Source organism: Stenella coeruleoalba (assembly GCF_951394435.1).
Source record: "Stenella coeruleoalba genome assembly, chromosome: 19".
Taxonomy (NCBI): Eukaryota; Metazoa; Chordata; class Mammalia; order Artiodactyla; family Delphinidae; genus Stenella; species Stenella coeruleoalba.
The window spans coordinates 31,246,536-31,268,790 of NC_137165.1; the positions used below are offsets into that span (position 1 = coordinate 31,246,536).

A 22,255-nucleotide genomic window follows, 5' to 3' on the forward strand; every position below is an offset into this window, starting at 1 on the left:
TTATATAACAGGAGTTGAAGTGTTTGAAAATTTATATTAAAAAACCAAACACCATTCTGGACACAACGAGAAAGCTTTACAATCAAAACTACCGTTTACTTTTCAGAAATCTGACTGAAAACAAATGGTTAAATGTGCTGCAAACAAACAAGTCATTCTGTCTATTGTGGCGGCTAAACAAAGTGTGAGCAATGGAACCACTGCCCTAATGGTGACTGAAGCAGACGAGGGAAGAAGGGAGCTCATGAGCAGGATACTCAAACGCAGGCCAGGAGTCCATCTATGGTCCACTTCCGGTCAGTCTGGCAAGTCACTCTGATCCAGCACGATTATCCTGAACAAAAAAGGGAGTTTCGAGTTGGTGTGATGTTTCTTAAAGACACAAACAACAGCCTCTTTTTAGTCAACTGAATTCAAAGGAAAGAAACTTTGATCTTTATAATCAAGCGAGATTATGATAAGCTAGTGTATCACGGAAATGTAAAGCATTTCGAGGGCAGCATCTTCTGTACTCCCTTCATCTAAAACCGTTCTTGTGGGACCTCCCTGGTGGCGAAGTGGTTAAGAATCTGCCTGCCAATGCAGGGAACACGGGTTCGATCCCTGGTCTGGGAAGATCCCACATGCCGCGGAGCAATTAAGTCCATGCGCCACAACCACTGAGCCTGCGTGCCGCAACTACTGAGCACACGCGCCACAACTACTGAAGCCCACGCACTCTAGGGCCTGTGTGCTGTAACTACTGAGCCCGCGTGCTGCAACTACTAAAGCCCGCGTGCCTAGAGCCCGTGCTCCGCAACAAGAGAAGCCACCACAATGAGAAGTCTGCTCACCGCAATGAAGAGTAGGCCCCGCTCGCTGCAACTAGAGAAAGCCCACGTGCAGCAACAAAGACCCAAGACAGCCAAAAAAAAAAAACAAACCCTTCTTGTGCTGTCTACCAATTATGTAATCAAAGTTGGCATTAATTTCCCCTTGTATTTTAATTAACTATAAACATTAGCATTTTTAAAACTGAGTAACTCTGAATTCAAGTCTTTGTCATTAATGTTTATTTAGATACTGGTACATGTTTAAAGTCTATTCATGTTGTCTATAAACAATGGACTTTGACTTACAAACATCTGACATCTCATTACCTGGATGGTTCGGACCAACCCAGTCGCTTCCAAAAACAGGGTTTTAGTTCCTCTTGATAGGAGGAAGAAAAAACAACTTGATTACTTTCTGGGTCAAAGGGTGAGAGCATTCAGAAGTCACATTAGTATCCTCTCTAGTTTAGGGTGGACTGTTTTCTCTCCATCAATTGTTTTCTTCTACAGAGATAGAATCTTTCTAAAAACACAGATACTGGGCTTCCACTCCTAACATCCTGCAGCTCCCTGTCATAGCAATGGACACAAATGATGCTAATTTCACAAAGTCCCTGCATTATGTTCTTGGTGAATTCAATACTAGCTGAACGCTCACACACTCTGGGCCTTGTGCCAGTCAGGTTCCTGGAGGAAACAGAATGCACCCCCAGGCCCTTTAATGAAGTGACTACTTACAGAGGTGTTGTCAGAATTAAGGGAGCAAACAAGGTATGGCAAAGCATCCAGCAACTAGCAGAAGTGGGAAGCCATTATCACCCCTAAGTCTGAAGAGACTGGGGTTGGGGGGGAGAGGCGGGGCAGAACAGTTACTGGAACCCAGTGAGAGCTAGAACTGGGAAGGATGGGCTGCACTATAGAAGCTGTGCTTGTTGAGGGACATCACTTCCACACAGAGATGAGGTGCTGAGGTAGGCAGTAAGGCAAGTAATATCCCAACTATCTGATCTTCTGCTGGGCTCTCCCATTGGCCAACAGGAAGCCGGCTGGCCAGGAAGCCCAGCAGATTCAGTTCACAAGGGTCAGCATCCTGGGGCACAAAGCAGGGCAGAAAAAGGAGAAGAATGAGAATGGACTGGGGAAGGGATAAAAGGGATACCAGATGATCTGAAAGAGTTAATGATGCTAACTTCCTGAGTAAGAGGAACTTAAATATAGGAGGGCATCATTTGTGAATGGCGCCTTAGAGCTCTATCAAAACAGTTTTGAAATTAAGGTTTGTACTTTTCACATTACTTGTAGACGCCACTTAAATTCCACAATTTATGATTTCTTATCTTTTGAAGACACATTTGAAGGAAAACGTCTTTCCAGACAATATGAGCCTGGCTAAAGGCTTACTTTAGAAATAGAATTGGCTATTGTTACTGTTTTGTGATAAAGACATAATTGGCATTTAACAGAAAACCTGGGCTGAACTACAGGGGAAAAGTGTAGGAGGATTATATATAGCATCTGGGAAACATTTCTAAATAACTTTGATGCTCATGGAAGCCCAAGGACTCCAGGCTACATTGTAAATGAACATCCAACTCACCTTCTTCAGAAGTCCCTAAAAAGCTTTCTGATTTCCTTCTCTCTGGCGTGATGCTTTCTTCCCCTTTTCTCTTCTTTTCACCAACTTCTTGATCTTTGATATTTGTCTCCCTTCAATGACAATGACTTTGGTCATTAAGCCATGTGCACAATGGCCAGGGGAACAGCACTGCACTCCCAAGGAAATATGATAATAACTAGAGCTAACTGTGCGTTCCCTATGGAAGAGGTCAAGTGCTGTAATATATATTAACTCATTTAATTCTCATCACAACTATATAAGGTAGTGAAGTGATGAGAAAACTGAGGCACAAAGAAGTTAAATTAATGCCCAGTAAGTCCTAGAGCTGGGATGGACCCAGGAAGTCTGACTCAGACGCTGCTCTCAACCACTAGGCTGTATTGTCCCAAAGGAAAAAAGCATTTCACTTATGTTGTAATCGGTGTCCTTTTTACAACCACATGTATTTTTATTACCTTATCTTCATTTCCTAAAACTCTCAATATCTAACTGCAGTATCTAACAATTGAAGACCACATTTGTCAAACCAGTAAGCAGAAACCAACTCCCCACTCAACTATAAGCTCCTTAAGGGCAGAGACATCCTATCCCTCTGCATCTCTAGCCCCTAGCACAGTGCTCAGCTCACTGACAGTGCTCAACAGATGATGGATGAATCAAACTGACATGGTTTAGGGATTTTTCTTCTGTTTTCATCTGGTGGATATTCAAAATAAAATATGCAAAGTGAGGGAGAAAACAAAGCCAGCTAGGGTGAAAAGGATTTTTTTTCCTCCTAACCTCTCATCACTAATAGAATCACAGGCTCTAAAGTTGGAGGAGGTTATCTATTACCTCCGTCCAAATGCCCTGGACCAGAGAGTCATGCAGCCTACGCTCGGGTGGGAGGAGCTGCTGTTAAAGTTAGTGTAGAGGCAGCTGTTTCTCTATCAGATTGCTGTGGCCATTAGAAAGCTTGTGCTTTACTGAATAAAAATCTCTTACTCTGCAGTTTCTAGTCAGTGGCTCTGTCCTTTGGGGCAGAAGAGAGTAAGCTGACTCTCTTCACTTTACAATATTTCAGGTATTTGGGGGCAGCTATCAAATTCTCTACTCCATTTGCTCTTCTCAGACTGAGCCTTCCCAGCTCCTTCAGCTGTTCTCACATGACAAGGTTTCCAGACTTCTAGCTGTTCTGTGGCCACCCTCTTCTGTTTGTTGACCCTTAAAATGTGACACCCCAAAGGAGCCCCACATGAGTTCTAGAAGTCCTCTAGCTAGCCTAAGACATCACCGTGACCTGGGCTGTACATTTCTGTCTGTTCAGTATCAGTGCTGCACTGACCTTTTCAGCAACTGCATCAAGCTGAGGTCTCATGGAGTCGCTGTCCATGTCTTCTTCAGGGGGAATTTCTTGAATTCTTACCACATCTCAAAATGCATGCTAAATGCTGGGCGTATAAAAATAAGACGTACTTCCCATCTTCAATGAAATTACAGGTGAGTAGGAGCTTTCGATCAAAAAATGCTCCATTAGGTCAGATCTCTCACATTCTATACTTTTGGATCTAAATGCTCACTTTTATCTTTCAGAGAAATCTAACATTTCCACCTGTCAAGACCATTTTGAAGCCACAGTTTATCTGCCCATCACATTAGCATTTATCCTTAGATTTGTGTTATCTAAAAATTTGATAAGCATGCCTTTTCTGATTTAATTCGAATGACCAATGAAAATGTTGAAGGTGACAGGGCCTAGACACAGCAATCTTAGAGGCCTGTCTCTATACTAATATCAGTCTGCTAGTCAGTATCTTGAGCACTGTGGGTGGCTGGAGGAAGAGGAGGGAGACAGAAGGCGGGGCTGGCTTATCTAGAGCAATGTAACGCCATCACCAAACATTCCTTCTCCGAGGAGTCCATGTACTTCCTAAAAAACTAAAATCTATCTTTTTCAAAAAACTGAACTAAAATCTAGTCCCCCTTCCTAAAAAAGAAAAAAAAATGATCCCCTGATGGAGAAGAATAACCTTGCCGAGCACTTGGGGAGACCCTGTAGCTCCGTGCTGTCCTCAGGTGGCTGCAGCCATCTTTCCAGGTCCTCATCAAGCGTAGAGTGAGCTCTGTGCAAGGGCAAGTGAAGAGAATTGAGACAGAAATCATTCCCCTTCTCCCTTGACAAGGAGGCGTAGCACTCTGGAGCGGGAAAGGACCTTCAAACTCCTGCTTTCACTATACACATGAGAAAATGAGAGCTCGGTGAGACTGTACCTGGAGTTGTAGTGGTCACTCAGATCCGATTTAAATGTGCACCAGAACCCTCCTTTAGCCTCTTGACAAAAAAGCCCAAAGTGTGATATTAGACTCTGTCTCAATTCTAGATCATTACATCAATTTCCACCTGAGGCTAGAAATGTACACTCATTCCCACAAGTTTTTCAGATTAAGAACTGCCTCTGAGGCTACTGGATGCAGAGAATGTGTTTTCAGAAGGCCTGAAAAGTCCCAACCATCTGAAAAAATATCTTCCACTCTGGCTTGGTGCCAAGGACTGAGATGACTGAGCATCTGTGGGCATCTACCTGTGTCTAGCATAGCCAGCCCTTTTGAAAAAGGAAGAGACAATGATAATAGTAGCTAACTTTTGATAATGTGCAAAGCACTTCATATTTGTATAACCAAATGTAATTTGGCCTTCTTGAGCTACTCTTCTTTTGCCTTAAATAATGGCTAGATATTTACCGAAGGTGTTTGGGGGAGATGGAATGAATGGAGTTACATCATACATTATAGACAAAAGGTTCATAAAACTTTTAAAAGTTTACCTTCCTCCCCCTTTGCCTCTTTGTCTTCTCTGTCTCACCCCCACACACACACCAAAAAGCCCTCTCCCCACTTCCTCTCAGGTCCCAGGGCTCTAGTCTCCTCACTTCCTGTCCAGGTCTCTCTCTTTTCCTTCCTTGTGGAGAATAGTTTAGCCCTTGAAGAGTGTGACAGAAACTGGATTCACTACCCAAAAGTTATTCATAACACTCTCCTCCCTTACCTTCCTCTTCTACAGCAGCTGAAAGCTAAAAACTCAATTTCCAGTCTCCCTGGCAACCAAGGGTGGCCATGCGTCACATCTGGCCAAGGAGATATAAGTAGGCATCTGCTGAGAAGGGCTTCTAGGAAAGCTTTTGCTTTCCAGATAAAAAGACATAAAGTTGGCTAGACTATTCCTTTGCCCCACCCTCTTATTTCTGCCTGGAGTATGGATAGCAGCCACCTTGTCCAGGAGTTGACAAGCCTGAAAACAAAGGCCAACATGCTATGTCTGGTAGAGCAGAAAGCTCAGAAGAGCCTAAGTCCCTGGTAGCATCATTGAGCTGCTACGCCAGCCATGCCCTGCCAACCTCCGGGCTTCATGTCATGTGAGACAAACTCATTTAAACACGATGGTGGGGTTTTCTAACGTTTGCAGCTGAAAGTATTCTGCAGGGCTTCCCCAAGGATTTGCTGGTCCAGGGTGAGGATGAAGCAAGTGGTGTTAAGTGTAGATCCATAGCCTCTCTTTCTTTAAAACGTAAACATTTTGTTCATCATGGATTTGGTTTTGCATTAGTATTGATTTTTAAAAATATGGCATCAAAATAGTACTTTTCTTGACTTCTGAGTTTTTTGGTGCCTCCTTCAATTTTGTGCCCAAGGAGTGTGTTGCACTCACCTCCCTCGAGTCCTGGCCCTGAATAACAGTTCGGACAAAGCAAGAAATGTTAGGAGGCAAAGGAGGTGATCTGAAGTGGTTTACCTTACAACACAGGTCAAAGGAGAGCTCCAAGTCAAGAATGGAATTGGGTTTCTTGAGGCAAACTTGTGTTTTCAGACTGAATTGTCTGGATGGTTGCCTCCATCTTCTCTTATTTGGCTAGAAAGATCTAAAAATTCTCTTTAAAATGCTTTGAAAGAAACTGAAACCGATGTTTGCCTCACAAAATGAAGTAAAAACAAAAACAACAAACAACAACTTTACAAGAAAAAAATAAATAATCCTATTAAAAAATGGGCAAAGGACTAGGATATTTCTCCAAAGAAGATATATAAATGGCCTTCTGCATATGAAAAGATGCCCAACATCGCTAATCATTAGGTAAATGCAAATCAAAACCACAATGAGATATCACTTCGCACCTATCAAAAAAACAGAAACACCACCACCCTGGTGGTCCAGTGGTTAAAACTCCGCGCTTCCACTGCAGGGGGCACAGGTTCAATCCCTGGTCGGGGAACTAAGATCCCGCATGCCGCTTGGCACAGCCAAAAAAAAAAAAAACAAAACAGAAAATAACAAGTATTGGCAAGGATCTGGAGAAAGTGGAAGCCTTGTACACTGTTTGTGGGAATGTAAAATGGTGCAGCTGTTGTGGAAAACAGGATGGCATTTCCTCAAAAAAATAAAAATAGATTTACCATATGATCCAGCAATACCACTTCTGGGTATATATCCAAAAGAAATGAAAGCAGGGTGTGTTGAAGAGCTATTTGCACACTCACACTCAGAGCAGCATTACAGTAGTCAAAAGGTGGAAGCAACCCAGTGTCCACTAACAGATGAATGGATAAACAAAATGTGATACACACACACACAATGGAATTCAGCCTTAAGAAGAAAGGAAATTCTGATGCATGCTACATGGATGAACCCTGAAGACATTATGCTGAGTGAAATAAGCCAGTGACAAAACACAAACACCGGAGGGAGATGCAAGAGGGAGGGGGTATGGTGATATATGTATACGTATAACTGATACACTTTGTTATACAGCAGAAACTAACACACCATTGTAAAGCAATTATACTCCAATAAAGATGTTAAAAAAAAAAAAAAGAATAGTGAAACTCAGAGAAACAGAGAGTGGAACTGTGGTTGCTGGGGACTGAGGGGAGGGGGAAATGGGGAGTTGTTTAATGGGTATAGAGTTTCAGTTTTGCAAGATGAAAAATTTCTGGAGATCAGTTGCACAACAATGTGAATATATGTAGCACTACTGAAATGTACACTTAAAAATTTTGTGTTATATGTATTTTATAACAATTAAGGACTTTTTAAAAAAAAACAAAAAAAGCCTTTTAGGAATAGGGGCTATAAGGATAGTATGACAAAGGACCATTATTTCCTTATTTGTCAATATCAGAAGAAAAACTAATATAAACTAACACTATAGTTTTTTCAAACACTTTAAAAAAAAATCCAGCTTTTTCTGTTACCTCTCTGTATCCTCTTCTAGATCCTGAGTTTCTTTGGTCCAAAGCATACTGCTGTCTTCTTTATTACTGTTAGTTTCTTGTTCTTCTAAATGCCTTTGATCTAAAAACAGTTGAAAGACTTAACTTTAGAACAAAAAAAATTTTGAGAAAACCTGCCTTAAAATGGAGTGCAGGACTTCCCTGGTGGCCCAGTGGTTAAGAATCTGCCTGTCAATGCAGGGGACATGGGTTCAATGCAGGGGACATGGGTTCAATCCCTGGTCCGGGAAGATCCCACATGCTGCAGAGCAACTAGATCTGTGCGCCACAACTACTGAGCCTGTGGTCTAAAGCCCACAAGCCACAACTACTGAGCCCACGTGCCGCAACTACTAAAGCCCGTGCGCCTAGAGCCTGTGCTCTGCAACAAGAGAAGCCACTGCAGTGAGAAGCCCACACATCACAATGAAGAGTAGCCCCCCGCTCGCCGCTACTAGAGAAAGCCCGTGTGCAGCAACGGAGACCCAACGCAGCCAAAAAAAAAAAAATGGAGTGCAAAAAATTAAGGCTAATCAGTGGACCCTGAAGTCTGCAATGCACGGGTTCCCCTCTTCCCACAAGAGCAGGGGGCCAGGTGGCAATCTGCAGGGCGCCTGTATCCACAGCAGCTGCTTCTGAGGTCTGGGGAGCTCTTTGCCAGGCGAAACGGCAGGAAGCCTTGCCTGTGCCAAGGCTCGAGAGAGACAGAGGAAAGAAATGGCACATAAAAGAGGAGGCAAGAGTCCCTGAAAACAAATTGTACAGATTTATTCTGGGGGGGCCACCCTCTTCCCATTTGTTAGATGTTTCCAGATTGGAGCCAGGGAAGGAATTTGGGTGGGGAAGGGTAGTGCCCTTTACTGTATGCCAGGCATTTTACATATGCTATCTCATTTCATCCTGCCAGCAGTCCTATGAAGGGAAGGAGACTAACATTTGTTAAGTATCTTACAATGTACCAGGCACTATGCATGCACATCATTAGGTAGGAGTTATCATTCTCATTTTACATATGAGGATAACTGAAGCTCAGAGACATTAAACAGTCTGTCATACCAAAGTAAGTAGTGGAGTCAGAATTGAGGTGGAGTGTGCCTGACCTCAAGGTCCACACTCACCCAAATGTACCACTGTGCTTCCAAGGACAGTTACAGCAAAATCTGATGAGAAAGAACTGGGGATTTGGCTTACCACTTGCAGTGATGCCCAGATGACTTGCTGTGTTCTCATCTCGCACTGTGGATGAGGCCTGCTGCCGCTTCAGGTGCTCTGTCACAACATAGAGCAGAAAGCAACTTATTTCTTCTTTTGCATGTCACATCATCCTCTAGGGCAGTGGTTCTCAAACAGTACTCCTCAGACCAGCAGCCTCAGTATAACCTGAGAACTTGTTAGGTATGCAAATTCTCAGGCCACATCTCAGGCTTACTGAATCAGAAACTCTGGGGGTGGGGATGGTGTAGCAAGCCCTCCAGGTGCTTCTGATGCCTGATGAAGTTTGAGAACCACTGCCTTAGGCATCCAATCCCATGTAACACTAAAAATAAAAGTAAAAATAATGATGATGGGGGCTTCCCTGGTGGCGCAGTGGTTGAGAGTCCACCTGCCGATGCAGGGGACACGGGTTCGTGCCCCGGTCCGGGAGGATCCCACATGTGGAGCGGCTGAGCCGCTGAGCCCGCGCGTCCAGAGCCTGCGCGTTCGGAGCCTGTGCTCCGCAATGGGAGAGGCCACAACAGTGAGAGGCCCGTATACCGCAAAAAAAAAAAAATGATGATGATAGGTAACACTTGCAGAGCTCTAAGTGGCACGTGCTATTTCTAATTTGCATACATTAATTCAAGATTAATATTCACAATTAATCTTCACAATACCCTATGAGATTGATCACATTATTGTTATTCTTGTTTAACAGATGAGGAAATTAAGGTAAAGAAAGGTTAAGGAGGGACTTCCCTGGCTGGTGGTCCAGTGGGTAAGACTCCACGCTCCCAATGCAGGGGGCCTGGGTTCAATCCCTGGTCAGTAGAACTAGATCCTGCATGCATGCCGCAGCAAAGATCCCGCGTGCCACAATGAAGACCCAGGGCAGCCAAGATAAATATTTTTTTTAAAAAAAGGAAGGCTAAGGAACTTGCCTAGAATCACACAGATACTAAGAGGTGTAACTGGACTTTGAATTCAGGCAGTCTAGCTCTAAGGCTTATGCTCTTAATCTCTACTTTATATACTCTCTCAAAAAGTTGGTAAATTCAGAGTAGTCCAAATCTTTCCCTATCTCTGTTGGCCTAAAGTACACATTTGTGATCTGGTCTGTAGAGAGACAAAAGGCAAAGAATAAAATTTCCAGTTCCTAACGAATTGATCATTAGACTAAGACAAGCGTCTGCTAAACTCAGTGCACTGCTTCACGTGTGTTAGGCGCTCAGTTTCCTCCAAGTGCTCCCCAGAGCCCATCAGAGAGACAGCTGGGAGGCAGCACAGACGGGACCCCTGGGCTCACCGGCACGGCCCTGTTGTGTGCAGGCACAGGTCTTGCCCTTCTAGCAGGTCAGGAAGCAAGCCCTCCCTGGCAGCCCCTGGGCATCAAGGGGCCCCATAAGGTCATTTAATATAATCTGAAATTTTTAAATCCATTTTTATCTTTGTTAGAGGTAGTCCCTTGTTGATCTTACAAGATTCTAAAGGACCCTCCCCTTTAGGCCCTGGACGGAAGCCTGGAGTTGTGGATGTGTGCCCTTCAAAAGAGTAGGTGTCAGCTCCAGGTCACTCCCCAAAGCTCTCCTGAGAGGAAACAACGAGAGTGATGATAAACAATAATCAGGTAGGCACACTCGTTATTAGGAGAAACTACTCAGGTGCCCTCTGCCCTTTATCTTTCTGGAAAATTACTGACCCATCTCAAAGTACAAGACATCGCCTAGAAACCTGGCCCAGATAATTCCCATAAGCGAAATGAGGAAGAGTTTCTGCAGAGCACACTGGGGTACAGCAGTGCCAAGAGGCCGGCTGCAGAAACCTGGTGACAGCTGCTGAGATGGGGGGTGGGGGTCCACATTGTGACTGCAGAGAGAGGAGAGCAGGATCCAGAGGAAAAGTATCGTTAAGGTCTAACTGCAAAGGAGCCTACAAGTACTGTCCTAAGCCGTGACCAAAAAACAGACGGCACTGAGAATCTACCTGAGCGGGACACGAGGGGCTGACCTCTACTCTCACAAGCAGTAGTTCCATGAGTATGTGAAGGAGAGCAACTGGAGGGGAGGAATTTGCAGGGACCCCTTAGGGGGTTCCAGGGGAGGCAGACTGGTGCCGGGGTGGGAGCCCTAAGAGCCAACAACCCTGTGACCCGCACAACCCTGTGGCACTGGGCGAGGGGTGTGGTGACACAAGAAGGGCCTATGACTACAGAAAAGAAAGAAACCGAGGGAGGCTTTGGCAGCTCTGACCGGCTCCACCCAAGTTTGTAAGGCCAACAAGCCAGGGGCTAGGGGTTGGGTAGCCTAGACCGTATCTGTCCATTGAGTCATTCAGCTCCCTCTTCCTGATGAGACACAAAACCTCAGAGACCCTGAAAATCAAGAGATTCCCCTTAGGAAACTCCCTACTGTTCCCATACCAAGAACTGTACCATCAGAGGTCTGATGAGATGTGCCCTCTGAGAGTGAGGGGCTGGTCAGCCAGGCTGTCACGAAGAGGGAAGTCAGTCCTCCCTGGAGAAGCAAACCACCTGCCCCAAATGTTTCTATCACCATGCTCCATTTACTTTCAGCATCAGCTCAGCTGGGCAGGCCAGCTGATCAGCTGCAACTAAAATTGAGCAGGTATCCCTCAGTCTCTGCCTGAAATGGAAAATTCTGGTCTCATTAGGTCCTGTGCCACTGACTTCCCTGCCCTCAGGAAAGGGATTCATCCACAATGCCAATATCTTTAATATCTCCTGCTAATGGCAAAACAGAAAGCATGGGGGTGTTTGGGCCTGAGTTGCCAGACTTCAGTATAGCTGAAGTATGGCTAGTTTGGTTCAAAAAGGAGCTAAGAATTCTTTTAATAAAACAAGTTCATCATAATAAACCACTTGAATGTTGTTATTTCCTCTTAGAATCATTACCGTAGGCCCTTTAAGTAACAAAATGACAACAGACACAGACCAATTATCCTGGCCAGGCTTCAGTAGTAGTCTGAGGCCCATTTTATTGGAAAACTGTCTCTTCCAGAATTCTGTACATTCAATCAAACCTTTATAGGGCCTTCGGTACTAGTGCTCTCACCTGAGACAAAGAACCATATGTGGTCAGTGACCATAAGAAGCAGGGCCATGGAGTATATTCTGCATTGAGCATGCCTTACCGATTTCGTCAAGCAGCTCCTGAGGTGGTGGTGGCAGCTCATCAATGTGATGTTGCGAGATGGCTTCTACTAGTTCTTAAAAAAGATAAAGGAGAAAGTGACTTACTGCCTTCCTAGACCTGAACTAGGTTTTCGAGGCTTCGACGTGGATTTCACTTAGGATTTCTCAATGATGAAACAAGCTAAGATGGGGAGAAAACCTCTTATATTAACGGTCCTAATTGAGACTTCATATGTGAAAGGCTTTACTCTCCCTTTTACTCTAAACCCTTTCCTACATCACACCTCACCTCAGTACCACTTGATCTGTGCCCCTCCCCAAGGATATTTGAGGGAGGTGAGGTATAAATTCTTACTAAGAGGCTGGGGTTCCAATTTGGACCAAGACTGCTGGAGGGATATAGAAGCTCTAGACCCGTCAAAATGAAAAAGTGGGAGGCCTTTCTCTATAGATTATCAGGCCAGGGGATATGGGAGACCATACTTAGGGCCTTCACGTAAGGGCTCAATTATAACATTAACCAAACCCCTCAGCATAGTTCACAATATCTCTATCCCCCTGAGGGAAATTCTGAGTTGTACCAAAGACACAAGACAATAAGATTAATGGAGCAAAGGCAATTACACCTCAAGAGCTGTTAACGCTCTCATACCCTTTGATCTGGAAATTGTCTTCTAAGACTCTATCCTAAGGAAAAGATCAGAGGTTCAGATAAAGATTTCTGTACAAAGAGCAAAAGTTGGAAAACAACATAAATCTTCAACATAAGGGCATGGTTAAGCAACATAAGTAGAATGGACTACTATGCAGCCATCACATATATTTATGAATAATTTTTACTGACAAGTAGAAATCCTAAAATATATCATTAAAGAAAAAGAAGCAGGCCAGAGCTGATACACTATATGATCTCAACTATGCTAAGAAAAAGAATATATATATATATATATATATATATATACAGCCCCCAAATATATATATATATATTCTTTTATATATATTTGGGGGCTGTGTGTATATATATATATATATATATATATATATATATATACCAAAATACTACAAGAGGTTAAAAAATGATGGTAGAGGGACTTCCCTGGCAGTCCAGTGGTTAAGACTTCGCCTTCTAATGCAGGAGGTGCAGGTTTAATCCCTGGTTGGGGAGCTAAGATCCCACATGCCTCGAGGCCAAAAAACCAAAACATAAAACAGAAGCCATATTGTAACAAATTCAATAAAGACTTTAAAAATGGTCCACATCAAAAAAAACTTAAAAAAAAAATAATGGTAGAATGGTCGTGGTTTTCTCTTTTAAGCTCGTCTGTATTCTCTAAGTTTTCTATAATGAGCATGTTTTACTTTTATAGTCAGGGGAAATTAGCATTTTTGTTTGAATCTGCTATAGCCATCAAAGAAGAGATGAAGTCTCCCTTAAACTGGTTTACTATTATGAACTTGTATTTTAATATTAAACACAGGGTACCTTTTGGCAGGCTCCTCCTCTGAGTGGCACGGGATGATGTGTCAGGTGCCTTGGCAATGCTGGAGGAACCAGCCCCAGTAAATGCAGGCAATCTTTTCTACAAGTAAGACATAAACATGGTAACCGACACGTGTATTAAGCTAAAAAGGCCTGTTAAGCTCAGTCATTTCCAAGATTAATCTTGTGTATCACTGATGGAAGAAGCTACTTGTTTTGTTGACTGAGTCAAACATTCAAACATTATCTCCTCTCGGAAGCCTTCCCACCCCCTTTGCCTCCACAGCGCTCAGTTTTTACCTCTGTGTTACATCCTGCCAGTCTTTCTCAACAGGCAGTGAGCTCCTTCAGGGCGCGGACTTTCCTAGTCACTATGCCTAGAAAAGGGCCTGGCATAGTGCCTGGCACTTAGAACCTGCCCCATTAACAGTTTGTTGAACAAGAGCATAAAATTCTTTATTTCCCTACTTCAGAGTGAGACCTTTTGTGAGTCAAATGCCCAGAGAAGATGACAGTCGATTTTTCACTGAGGGCCAAACAAGTAATCAATCTGCCTACAGAAAGGTCAGTCAACAGGTTTTTAATGAGCAGAACCAAGTAAGGAACTTTCAGTTTTCTTGAAGAGACTACACATATGAAGTATGAGGGAGAGAGAGAAAGGAAACCAACAAACAAACAGCACGGGGAGGGGAAGGAAGCAAGGAGAAGGTACCATTAAGTGTTTTTACTGCAGATTATTGGTTCAGGAGTTCAGAAAAGGTAGAGATCAATCGAAACTCTCAGAGAACTAACCAGAGGAGGCGTCAAGAAGGAAGCAGAACTCAAGCCTCCTCTTAGTACGTAAGACATGGTTAGGTAGAAAGAACAATGCAGATGAACAATGCATCATAAGCTATCGCAGCGGACGGATCTTTCGAGAAATCGACAAACATTACCTCTGGGGGAAAAAAGAGGGCACAAAAACCCAGGATCCATTCTACAATACAGACTCAGAGAGGAGCCCCAGGGAAGCCTGGAGAGGATCCAGCTTATTTCTTGCTTTCTTTGTAAAACAGACACGGAGAAATCTTGGCCTTTTGGATCACTGACGCCTTTGGACTCACTCCAAGAGTGTGCAGCGCAGAGTCAGTATACTTACGAGATTAGTCAGTCTTGAAGGAAGAGTTTCAGAGGAAGTAAGAAGGGAGTCTAGGCTCTTTGCTTTCTCTCGGACAGTTGTAAATTTATCAGACAAAGTTTGAATAGATTCTTGACTCTTCCAGAACGAGGTAGACCCTGTTTTAACCTGAAACGTGATACTTTCAAGACAGTCCTTATACTGACTAGAAGCTGAAGAAATTGACCCTGTTGTAGAAAAGAGGGCAGTTAGTGTCTGAATCCTTTACATTATTTAAAAACAACAAAAAGAAGCCCCCACAAAACTCTATACCTGGAACAGGGATTTTCCAAATTGTCAATAACTGAAATAATCACTGATCACTGATGATAGTCTCTAAACTTGGGAGAGACTACAGGGAGATTATTTGAACCACAAATATACTGGAAAAAAGGACACTAGAGAGAGGATATTTGATGCTGGCTGTACGCAGCTGCAGGACCCAGAGCTATGTATGTTTAAGCACAAGGTACTGTTTTAAGTTACTAACTCTAGAGAATCCAATGTATTTGCACTAAATTCAACAGTGCTTCAAGTACAAAGTAGACTCTGCATTTGCATGTCTCTATTGCTAGAGTTTAAAAATCTCCTTATAGCTGGTTAATCACCACCACCACAGCTACCTGGCCTCCCATGGGATTATCCCCTTCAGCTCTGACCCTAAAGAAACCCCTCTGTACTGTGAGAAAACACTGTGGGTCTGCTCCTGCAGCCTGGCTTCCCATAGCCAGCGAGGCAGGGGCTGTTAGTCCCTTTCCCAGAACATCCCCCTGCTAGTTATTACCTGGGCTGAGCGGAGTGCTGACACTAGTAGGTGCGTGGTTTATTTTGGGTGTTTTGCATGAGACTTCCTTAAAAGAACCGCCTTGTTCATAGGAGATACTAGACAGGTCTTGAATGTCTGTCAGTGATCTAAAGAATTAAAAGCACAGAGTAATTGGGAGATGTTTACAAAAATCAAACACTATATTCCTAAGAGGTACTTTTTAAAGATGCTCTTCACAAAAATCTTTATTTGGCAAGTGGCCAAAATCAGAGACTATCTTAGAATATCCATAAGATATCTATAAGATATGTAAGATATCTTAAAGAGAATATTAGAGAATATCTTAAAAAGAGATACTAACTGTAAACATATCTCAGCAGCTAAAAATAAATTCCATAGGTGAAAGTCTATTTATGTGGCAAACAGACTTAATCTACCTCAGGTATAAACTTCTATTCTTCTTATCACTGTGTTTCCTTGATTAAGATGCTGTTAATTTAGATCACTCATCACAACAGTTTTTTGGTGAAAGAAGAAACAGGCTCACATTAAATGTATACATAAAAATGGGAAGAACACAGACTCCTACAAACAAGGAAATACTCTTCCCCTAAAACCAAGACTTTGCACAGAATCCTTAGGCAACTTTTGGTGGCCATACATGTCTTTCTCTTTCATTTCCTTTGGTGACTCCTTTAGTGTCTCCTCTTGTTCGTCTTCAATACTGTAAGAGAGAAAGTGAGAAAACTATGTAAATCCCCTGTCAGCAGAGTGCAATATCGTGGTACCAGGCACCAGTTACTGGCCCAGTGTGAGAGGCAGCTGGAAGGGCACTAAGCTCAAAGTGGAAAGTGAGGGTTCTGATCCTGGCTCTGCTACTGACTAGCCACATGTTCTCAGGGATGTCTGGGTATCTGTTTCCTCTTCAGAGGCTGAATAAATACTCTCTAAGGGTCAGCCCATCTGAAATCAGCCAACGATGCTACTGGCTGAGCAAGCTCCTGAGGAAATCAACAGAGCATGGGAACTTTGCTGTGGATGGATGATGGAGCAAAGGGCACAGCCATGGGGCCTTACCAACTGTGAAACAGCTTCTTGGCATGGAGTATCAGGGGAGGCCAAGAGAGGCTTGTGCCAAAAAATGGCCAGAGAAGAATTCTGAAGACAAACTTGACGTGCTTCTACTTTAACCAATATTTAAGATTCATTTTCAATATTCAAACACAAACTATAAGCCAGATCCCATGCTAAATCCTTCCAAATGTTTCCACATTTTTAATCTTTGCACAATCCTGTGAGACCAATGGTATAAAGGAAAGAGCATGGATTTTGGATTGAGTTGTGACTATTAATTCTGTTCACTAAATATTTGTTTCTCCTGCTGAGCACAATGTAGGACAGTACTTTCTGGCCCTCCTAATTTACATAAATGGCCATATGACTTGTTTTAACCAGTGAAATGCAAGTGAAAGTGATGTGATTCACTTTGGGGCAGAAACTTTAAAAGCCTAGTGCACAATTCACCATGCTCCCTTTTTTCCTGCCTCAGTAAGAAAGGAAGCACAAAGACGGAGTCTCCCTCAGTGTGGATTTCTGATGGAAGGTAGAGTAGCACAGAACACTCCTGGTGATGGACGTGGAGCACGAGCACAAAATAAGTTTTATTGCTTTAAGCCACTAAAATCTGGGGGTTGTGTGTTACATAACATAATCTAGCCTATCCTAATGATATAGCTAGTTACTAACTGTACAACCTAAGGAAAAAACCCCCTGCTTTCTGTATTGGCAAAATGAGAGGGTTGTTATATGAATTAGATTTGACAAAACAGAGTACCTGGCATATTGTCACTACTTAGGAAATACTAGCTATCATTATTATAGATAAGGAAACTGAGGTCCAGAAAAGAGAAAGTAAATTGAATGCTATTGTACCAGGCACTTCATCTCTGTTATTAGTTTTTGAATTAATCTTTTTATTTTGAAATAACTGTATGTATATTCACATGCAGTTCTTTTTCTTTTTTTTTTTAATATATGGCTGCGTTAGGTCTTTGTTGCTGCACTCTGGCTTTCTCTAGTCGCAGCGAGCGGGGGCTACTCTTCCTTGCGGTACACGGGCTTCTCATTGCTGTGGCTTCTCTTGTTGAGGAGCATGGGCTCTAGAGCGCAGGCTCAAGTAGTTGTGGCACACGGGCCTAGTTGCTCCGTGGCATGTGGGATCTTCCCAGACCAGGGCTCGAACCTGTGTCCCCTGCGTTGGCAGGCGGATTCTTAACCACTGCACCACCAGGGAAGTCCACATGCAGTTTTAAGAAATACACTTTACCCAGCTTCCCTCAATGGTGACATCTTGCAAATCTATTGAGCAATATCATAACCAAGATATCAACATTGATACAGTCAAGATACAGAACATTTCCCCCACAAGGACCCCTCACGTTGCCCTTTTATAGCCATGTCCATTTCCCCCCCACTCCCATCTCTTTCTTAACCCCTAGAAACCACTCATTTAGTCTTTATTTCTACAATTTTATCATTTCAAGAATGGTATAAATGTAGAATCATATAGTAAATAACTTTGCAGGGGTTGCTTTTTCCACTCAGCATAATTCTCTGGAGACTTGTCCCAGTTGCTGCATGTACCAACAGTTCATGCTTTTTTATTGCTGAGGAGCATTCCATGGTATGGATGTAACACAGTCCATTAAACCATTCACTTGTTAGATAACATCTGGGTTTCCAGATTTTGGCTATTATGAATAAAGTTTCTATAAACATTCATGTATGTGTTGGGTTTTTTAAATATTTATTTATTTATTTGTTCGTTTTTTGGCTGCATCGGGTCTTAGTTGCAGCATGCAGGCTCTTCCTTGCAGTGTGCGGGCTTCTCTCTAGTTGTGGCATGCGGTTTTTCTCTCTCCAGTCGTGGTGCGCAGGCTCCAGAGCGTATGCGCTCTGTAGTTTGCAGCACGCGGGCTCTCTCGTTGAGGTGCACAAGCTCAGTCATTGTGGCACGTGGGCTTAGTTGCCCCGCCGCATGTGGGATCTTAGTTCCCTGACCAGGTATGGAGCCCATGTTCCCTGCGTTGGAAGGCGGATTCTTTACCACTGGACCACCAGGGAAGTCCCATGTATGTGTTTTCATGTAAACATAATTCTTCATTTCTCTGGGTAAATGCCCAGAAGTCATATTATTACTTTTAATCTCTATGTCAACATTCCCAGTAAGAATTCTTTTCTTTTTTGAATTTAGAATCTTCCATTTATTCAATAGAATTGAAAATATATTATTTAAGAGAGGTGAAAAAATAAAACTCAATGTTGTCTACAGAAACTTTCCTTAACCAGATGGAATTTCTCTTTCTCATTTGTAAAAGTAAAAAAAAACAAAGTAGCTTTTTCTTTCAAAAGTAGTATGCACCCATGGTGGAACATTCCAACAGCAAAGAAGGTTATAAGAATAAAAGAAAAACCTCTGGACTCTCTCTCTAGAGTTAACCACTGTATAGACTTCCAGAAATGTCGACACACTACAAGGATTATAGGCATCTCCCTTCCCTCTCATTTTTACACAGATGGTATTAAATTACATACACTGTTGTGCATTTTTTTCAATTAACAATATGTCCAGTGATGATTCTTATTGCTATTTTACAAATGGGGAGCTAGAAGAGAGGGGTTGAGAAATTTGACCAAGTTAGAAAAGCAGAGTCAGGATCTGAATACAGATAACAACTCCTTTTCACGACGCCTCACAATTCTGCTGAACAAGTCCTCACAAAGCTAAGCTGCCCAAAGCTTACTGTTATAACATGGTGGCTATTATATTTGAAGAAGAGCAACATGTAAATATGGGGCATTACCATCAAATAACATTACTTCTTTGAGTCTGAAACTGTGAATAAAATAATAGCATAGGGGGCTTCCCTGGTGGCGCAGTGGTTGAGAGTCCGCCTGCCGATGCAGGGGACGCGGGTTCGTGCCCCAGTCCGGGAAGATCCCACATGCCGCGGAGCAGCTGGGCCCGTGAGCCATGGCCACCGAGCCTGCGCGTCCGGAGCCTGTGCTCCGCAACGGGAGAGGCCGCAGTAGTGAGAGGCCCGCGTACCGCAAAAAAAGTAAAAATAAAAAAAATAATAATAGCATATACCTTTGTATAGGTTGGAATTGAGACCTGGTCAAAATTTCAGCTTTCTTTCCAAGGTTTTTTCTCATTTGGAACTTTTCTTCACCTGAAAGAATAAAGTACATGCATTTTTTAGTGAATTTTTGCCAACCCAGATGATTACTTTCATTCTCGAGAATTTTCCTTGGTCTGATCCACAATAAGAAATAATCTACATAAACAGAGTGCTTCCTAGTTGGGTTTGGAGTGAGCACTGTAGAAGAGGTTTTTGCTCTGAAAGTTTATTTCCCTTGCTCAGAGGGGAGAACTATATTCTGACTCTCAGAATACAATCAAGCCATTTACTGGCCTTTCAGTTATAACTGCACAGTTATTTCTGGAGACAAATGTTGTTTTGTCTTTTCAGGAAGGCAAACTGACCTGGTTCCTGTCAACAGACACCAGGGGGCGTTGAAACCAAGAACTGTTTGTTCACTAAAGATTCCAAATAGAAAAGACCACTAAGAGCAACTAAGAGCAACTAAGCCCCTGCACCACAACTAGTGAGCCCCCGTGCCACAACTACGGAAGCCCACACGCCTAGAGCCCATGCTCCGCAATAAGAGAAGCCACTGCAATAAGAAGCCCGTGCACCACAAGGAAGAGTAGCCCCTGCTCGCCACAACTAGAGAAAAGCCTGCGTGCAGCAACAAAGACCCAGTGCAGCCAAAAATAAATAAAATTAAATAAATAAATGAAAATTTTAAGAAAATGAAAAGAAAAGACCAATGTTCTGGGCATTCCCAGAACATTAACTGTGTCTCTTGGCCACCAAACACCACTTAATGAGTGGGGATGGGATCTTGAGTACTAAGGAGCTAATTCAACTGTCTTCCGTTCTCGTTGGCCTCAAGCATCTGAAGTCACTCCTCCCCAGCTCTTAGTAAGGCCTCTGGACACACGGGGCCAGTATCCATTTTCCTTTCCACCATTACATAGCTCTGGTTTATAGAGAAGAGGACAGACAGACCAGCCTGCCCCGCTGGCAAATGCTCATGATCCGCCTGCCATTCTTTAGGTCCAGGAGGTAGTCTGGTAGGCAATGGGAGGCCCACTATAAAAGTGCCACCTTCAGCAGAAGCCAAGCTACTCTGAAACCCCACCAGTGGAGAAGCCTAGGGGTTCTTCTTCTTTCCACCCCTTTTCAAATGCCTAGAAAGCGTAAACACCTGGAAAGCATAAATGAATTCCTAATAAGCACAATTTAGACCTGGAGGGGAACTTAGAGATTTTAGAGTGTAACTTTCTCCTTTACTTTACATGGAGGGAAAGTGGGGCCCTCAGGTGGAGTGACATGCCCAAGGTAATGCACAAAAAAAATCAGTGGCAGAACTGGGCTTGGAACCCAGCATGTATGCAACTTTTATCCCTGTTGTATTGCCTGGTATGGAGAGGATATATTGATATATCAGAGCCCTAGTGAAAAAGGGGGAGGAGAAGGGCTAAAAGGAGGAAACAGAGTAGAAATCAGAGGCTTCTACATGTACTTTAGATGTTTGTATCCAACTAGCCCTGGTTTTCTGACCTGCCTGCCCCATAACTTCTCTATCCTACTCAACTCTCTTCCAAACACTAGTGAAGTGGCCATGTACAGGTCAGGCTCACACAGAAAGTGATCATGGGCAGAGGCTCCACAGAAAGAGCTGGGTGGCCAGAGACCCAGGTTTGGGAACTTTAAATACATATTGTCCTGAGAATTTAACTGTTCATCTAAAAGCTTACAGCTTCTTAAAATGCTTGTGCCTGTGACGGGGGCCTGCATCAGGTTAGAGATGGCAGCTGGAGTATGCAGCAGGAGGAAGGGAGTATGGTCGGAACCTAAACCCACCCAGCCTGGGTTCAGACTGTTGAGACACGACCCTGGACCGAGCTACATGGCTTGGTAGGTGGGTAACCCTGGTTTTAAAAATGGATGGTTGCATACTTTAAAAGAGCAAAAGTGCACAATTTTTAAAATGCCTGTATCAGAACCTGTGGTTCACTTATATCTTGTCTTGTGTCACACCCCAGCTGCTGATCCAAGGTTAATTTACCATGTAACGGGAAGCAGTCGCTAAGTTATAGAGAACCCAAGGCCTCCCAAGGGAAGGACGCTACATTCACTGTACTGTTGGCTATTATTAACCCTTTGCTAAGATGCCAAGCAACCAAAGGAAAATGATGGTGGAACTCTGCCTTTTGGGGAAGAGAAGGACATGGAAACCTGGTTCTGGTTGTCGCTGTGTCAATAACTAGCTGTGTGGCCTAGGTCAACCCCTCAGGTCAGCTCAGCAAAGATAACTGAACACCTGCTATGTGCCACAAAAGAGCCTGAAATCTAGGGAAAGAGACTACAGGGGGAAAGTAGAAGAAGCAACTGCTATAACGTATGCTATAAGAATGCAAGGGGAGGTATAAATAACATGATGTATGGATGTCATGAGACTAGTGAGGGGCAGGGGAAATCACTGAGCCTAAGTTTTCTCATCTGTAAAATGAAAGGCCTGGAAGGTTATTTCTAAGGACCTTTCCAGCTCTAAACATGTGTGATCTGACAGAAAGTAAAGATGAGGGACTCTCAAAGGAATCTGCCCTGAGGGCTTATTACCAGAGGCTTGAGGTCGGGCACAAGCATGTTGTATTCCTTCAAAGTCTTCTTCAATGGGACTTGAGGTCTGCAAAAGAAT

General features: G+C 43.3%; 1 protein-coding gene across 9 annotated transcripts in view; it reads right to left on the bottom strand.

Annotated features, from left to right (window-relative positions):
• The window catches only part of TEX14 (testis expressed 14, intercellular bridge forming factor), a 115,160-nt gene continuing 92,905 nt past the window's right edge, over positions 1–22,255 (bottom strand). For all 9 annotated transcript variants that reach the window (XM_079906059.1, XM_079906058.1, XM_079906056.1 and 6 more), the window contains 13 exons: positions 22,177–22,243; positions 19,575–19,656; positions 16,086–16,148; positions 15,443–15,570; positions 14,641–14,846; positions 13,506–13,602; positions 12,022–12,096; positions 8,866–8,943; positions 7,657–7,756; positions 4,440–4,532; positions 2,410–2,519; positions 1,140–1,191; positions 1–334 (listed from right to left, as the gene is read on the bottom strand). In XM_079906059.1, coding sequence (XP_079762185.1) covers positions 298–334; positions 1,140–1,191; positions 2,410–2,519; positions 4,440–4,532; positions 7,657–7,756; positions 8,866–8,943; positions 12,022–12,096; positions 13,506–13,602; positions 14,641–14,846; positions 15,443–15,570; positions 16,086–16,148; positions 19,575–19,656; positions 22,177–22,243 — 1,188 coding nt within the window. In that variant the 3' untranslated portion in view covers positions 1–297. The remainder of the gene's footprint in view (positions 335–1,139; positions 1,192–2,409; positions 2,520–4,439; positions 4,533–7,656; positions 7,757–8,865; positions 8,944–12,021; positions 12,097–13,505; positions 13,603–14,640; positions 14,847–15,442; positions 15,571–16,085; positions 16,149–19,574; positions 19,657–22,176; positions 22,244–22,255) is intronic.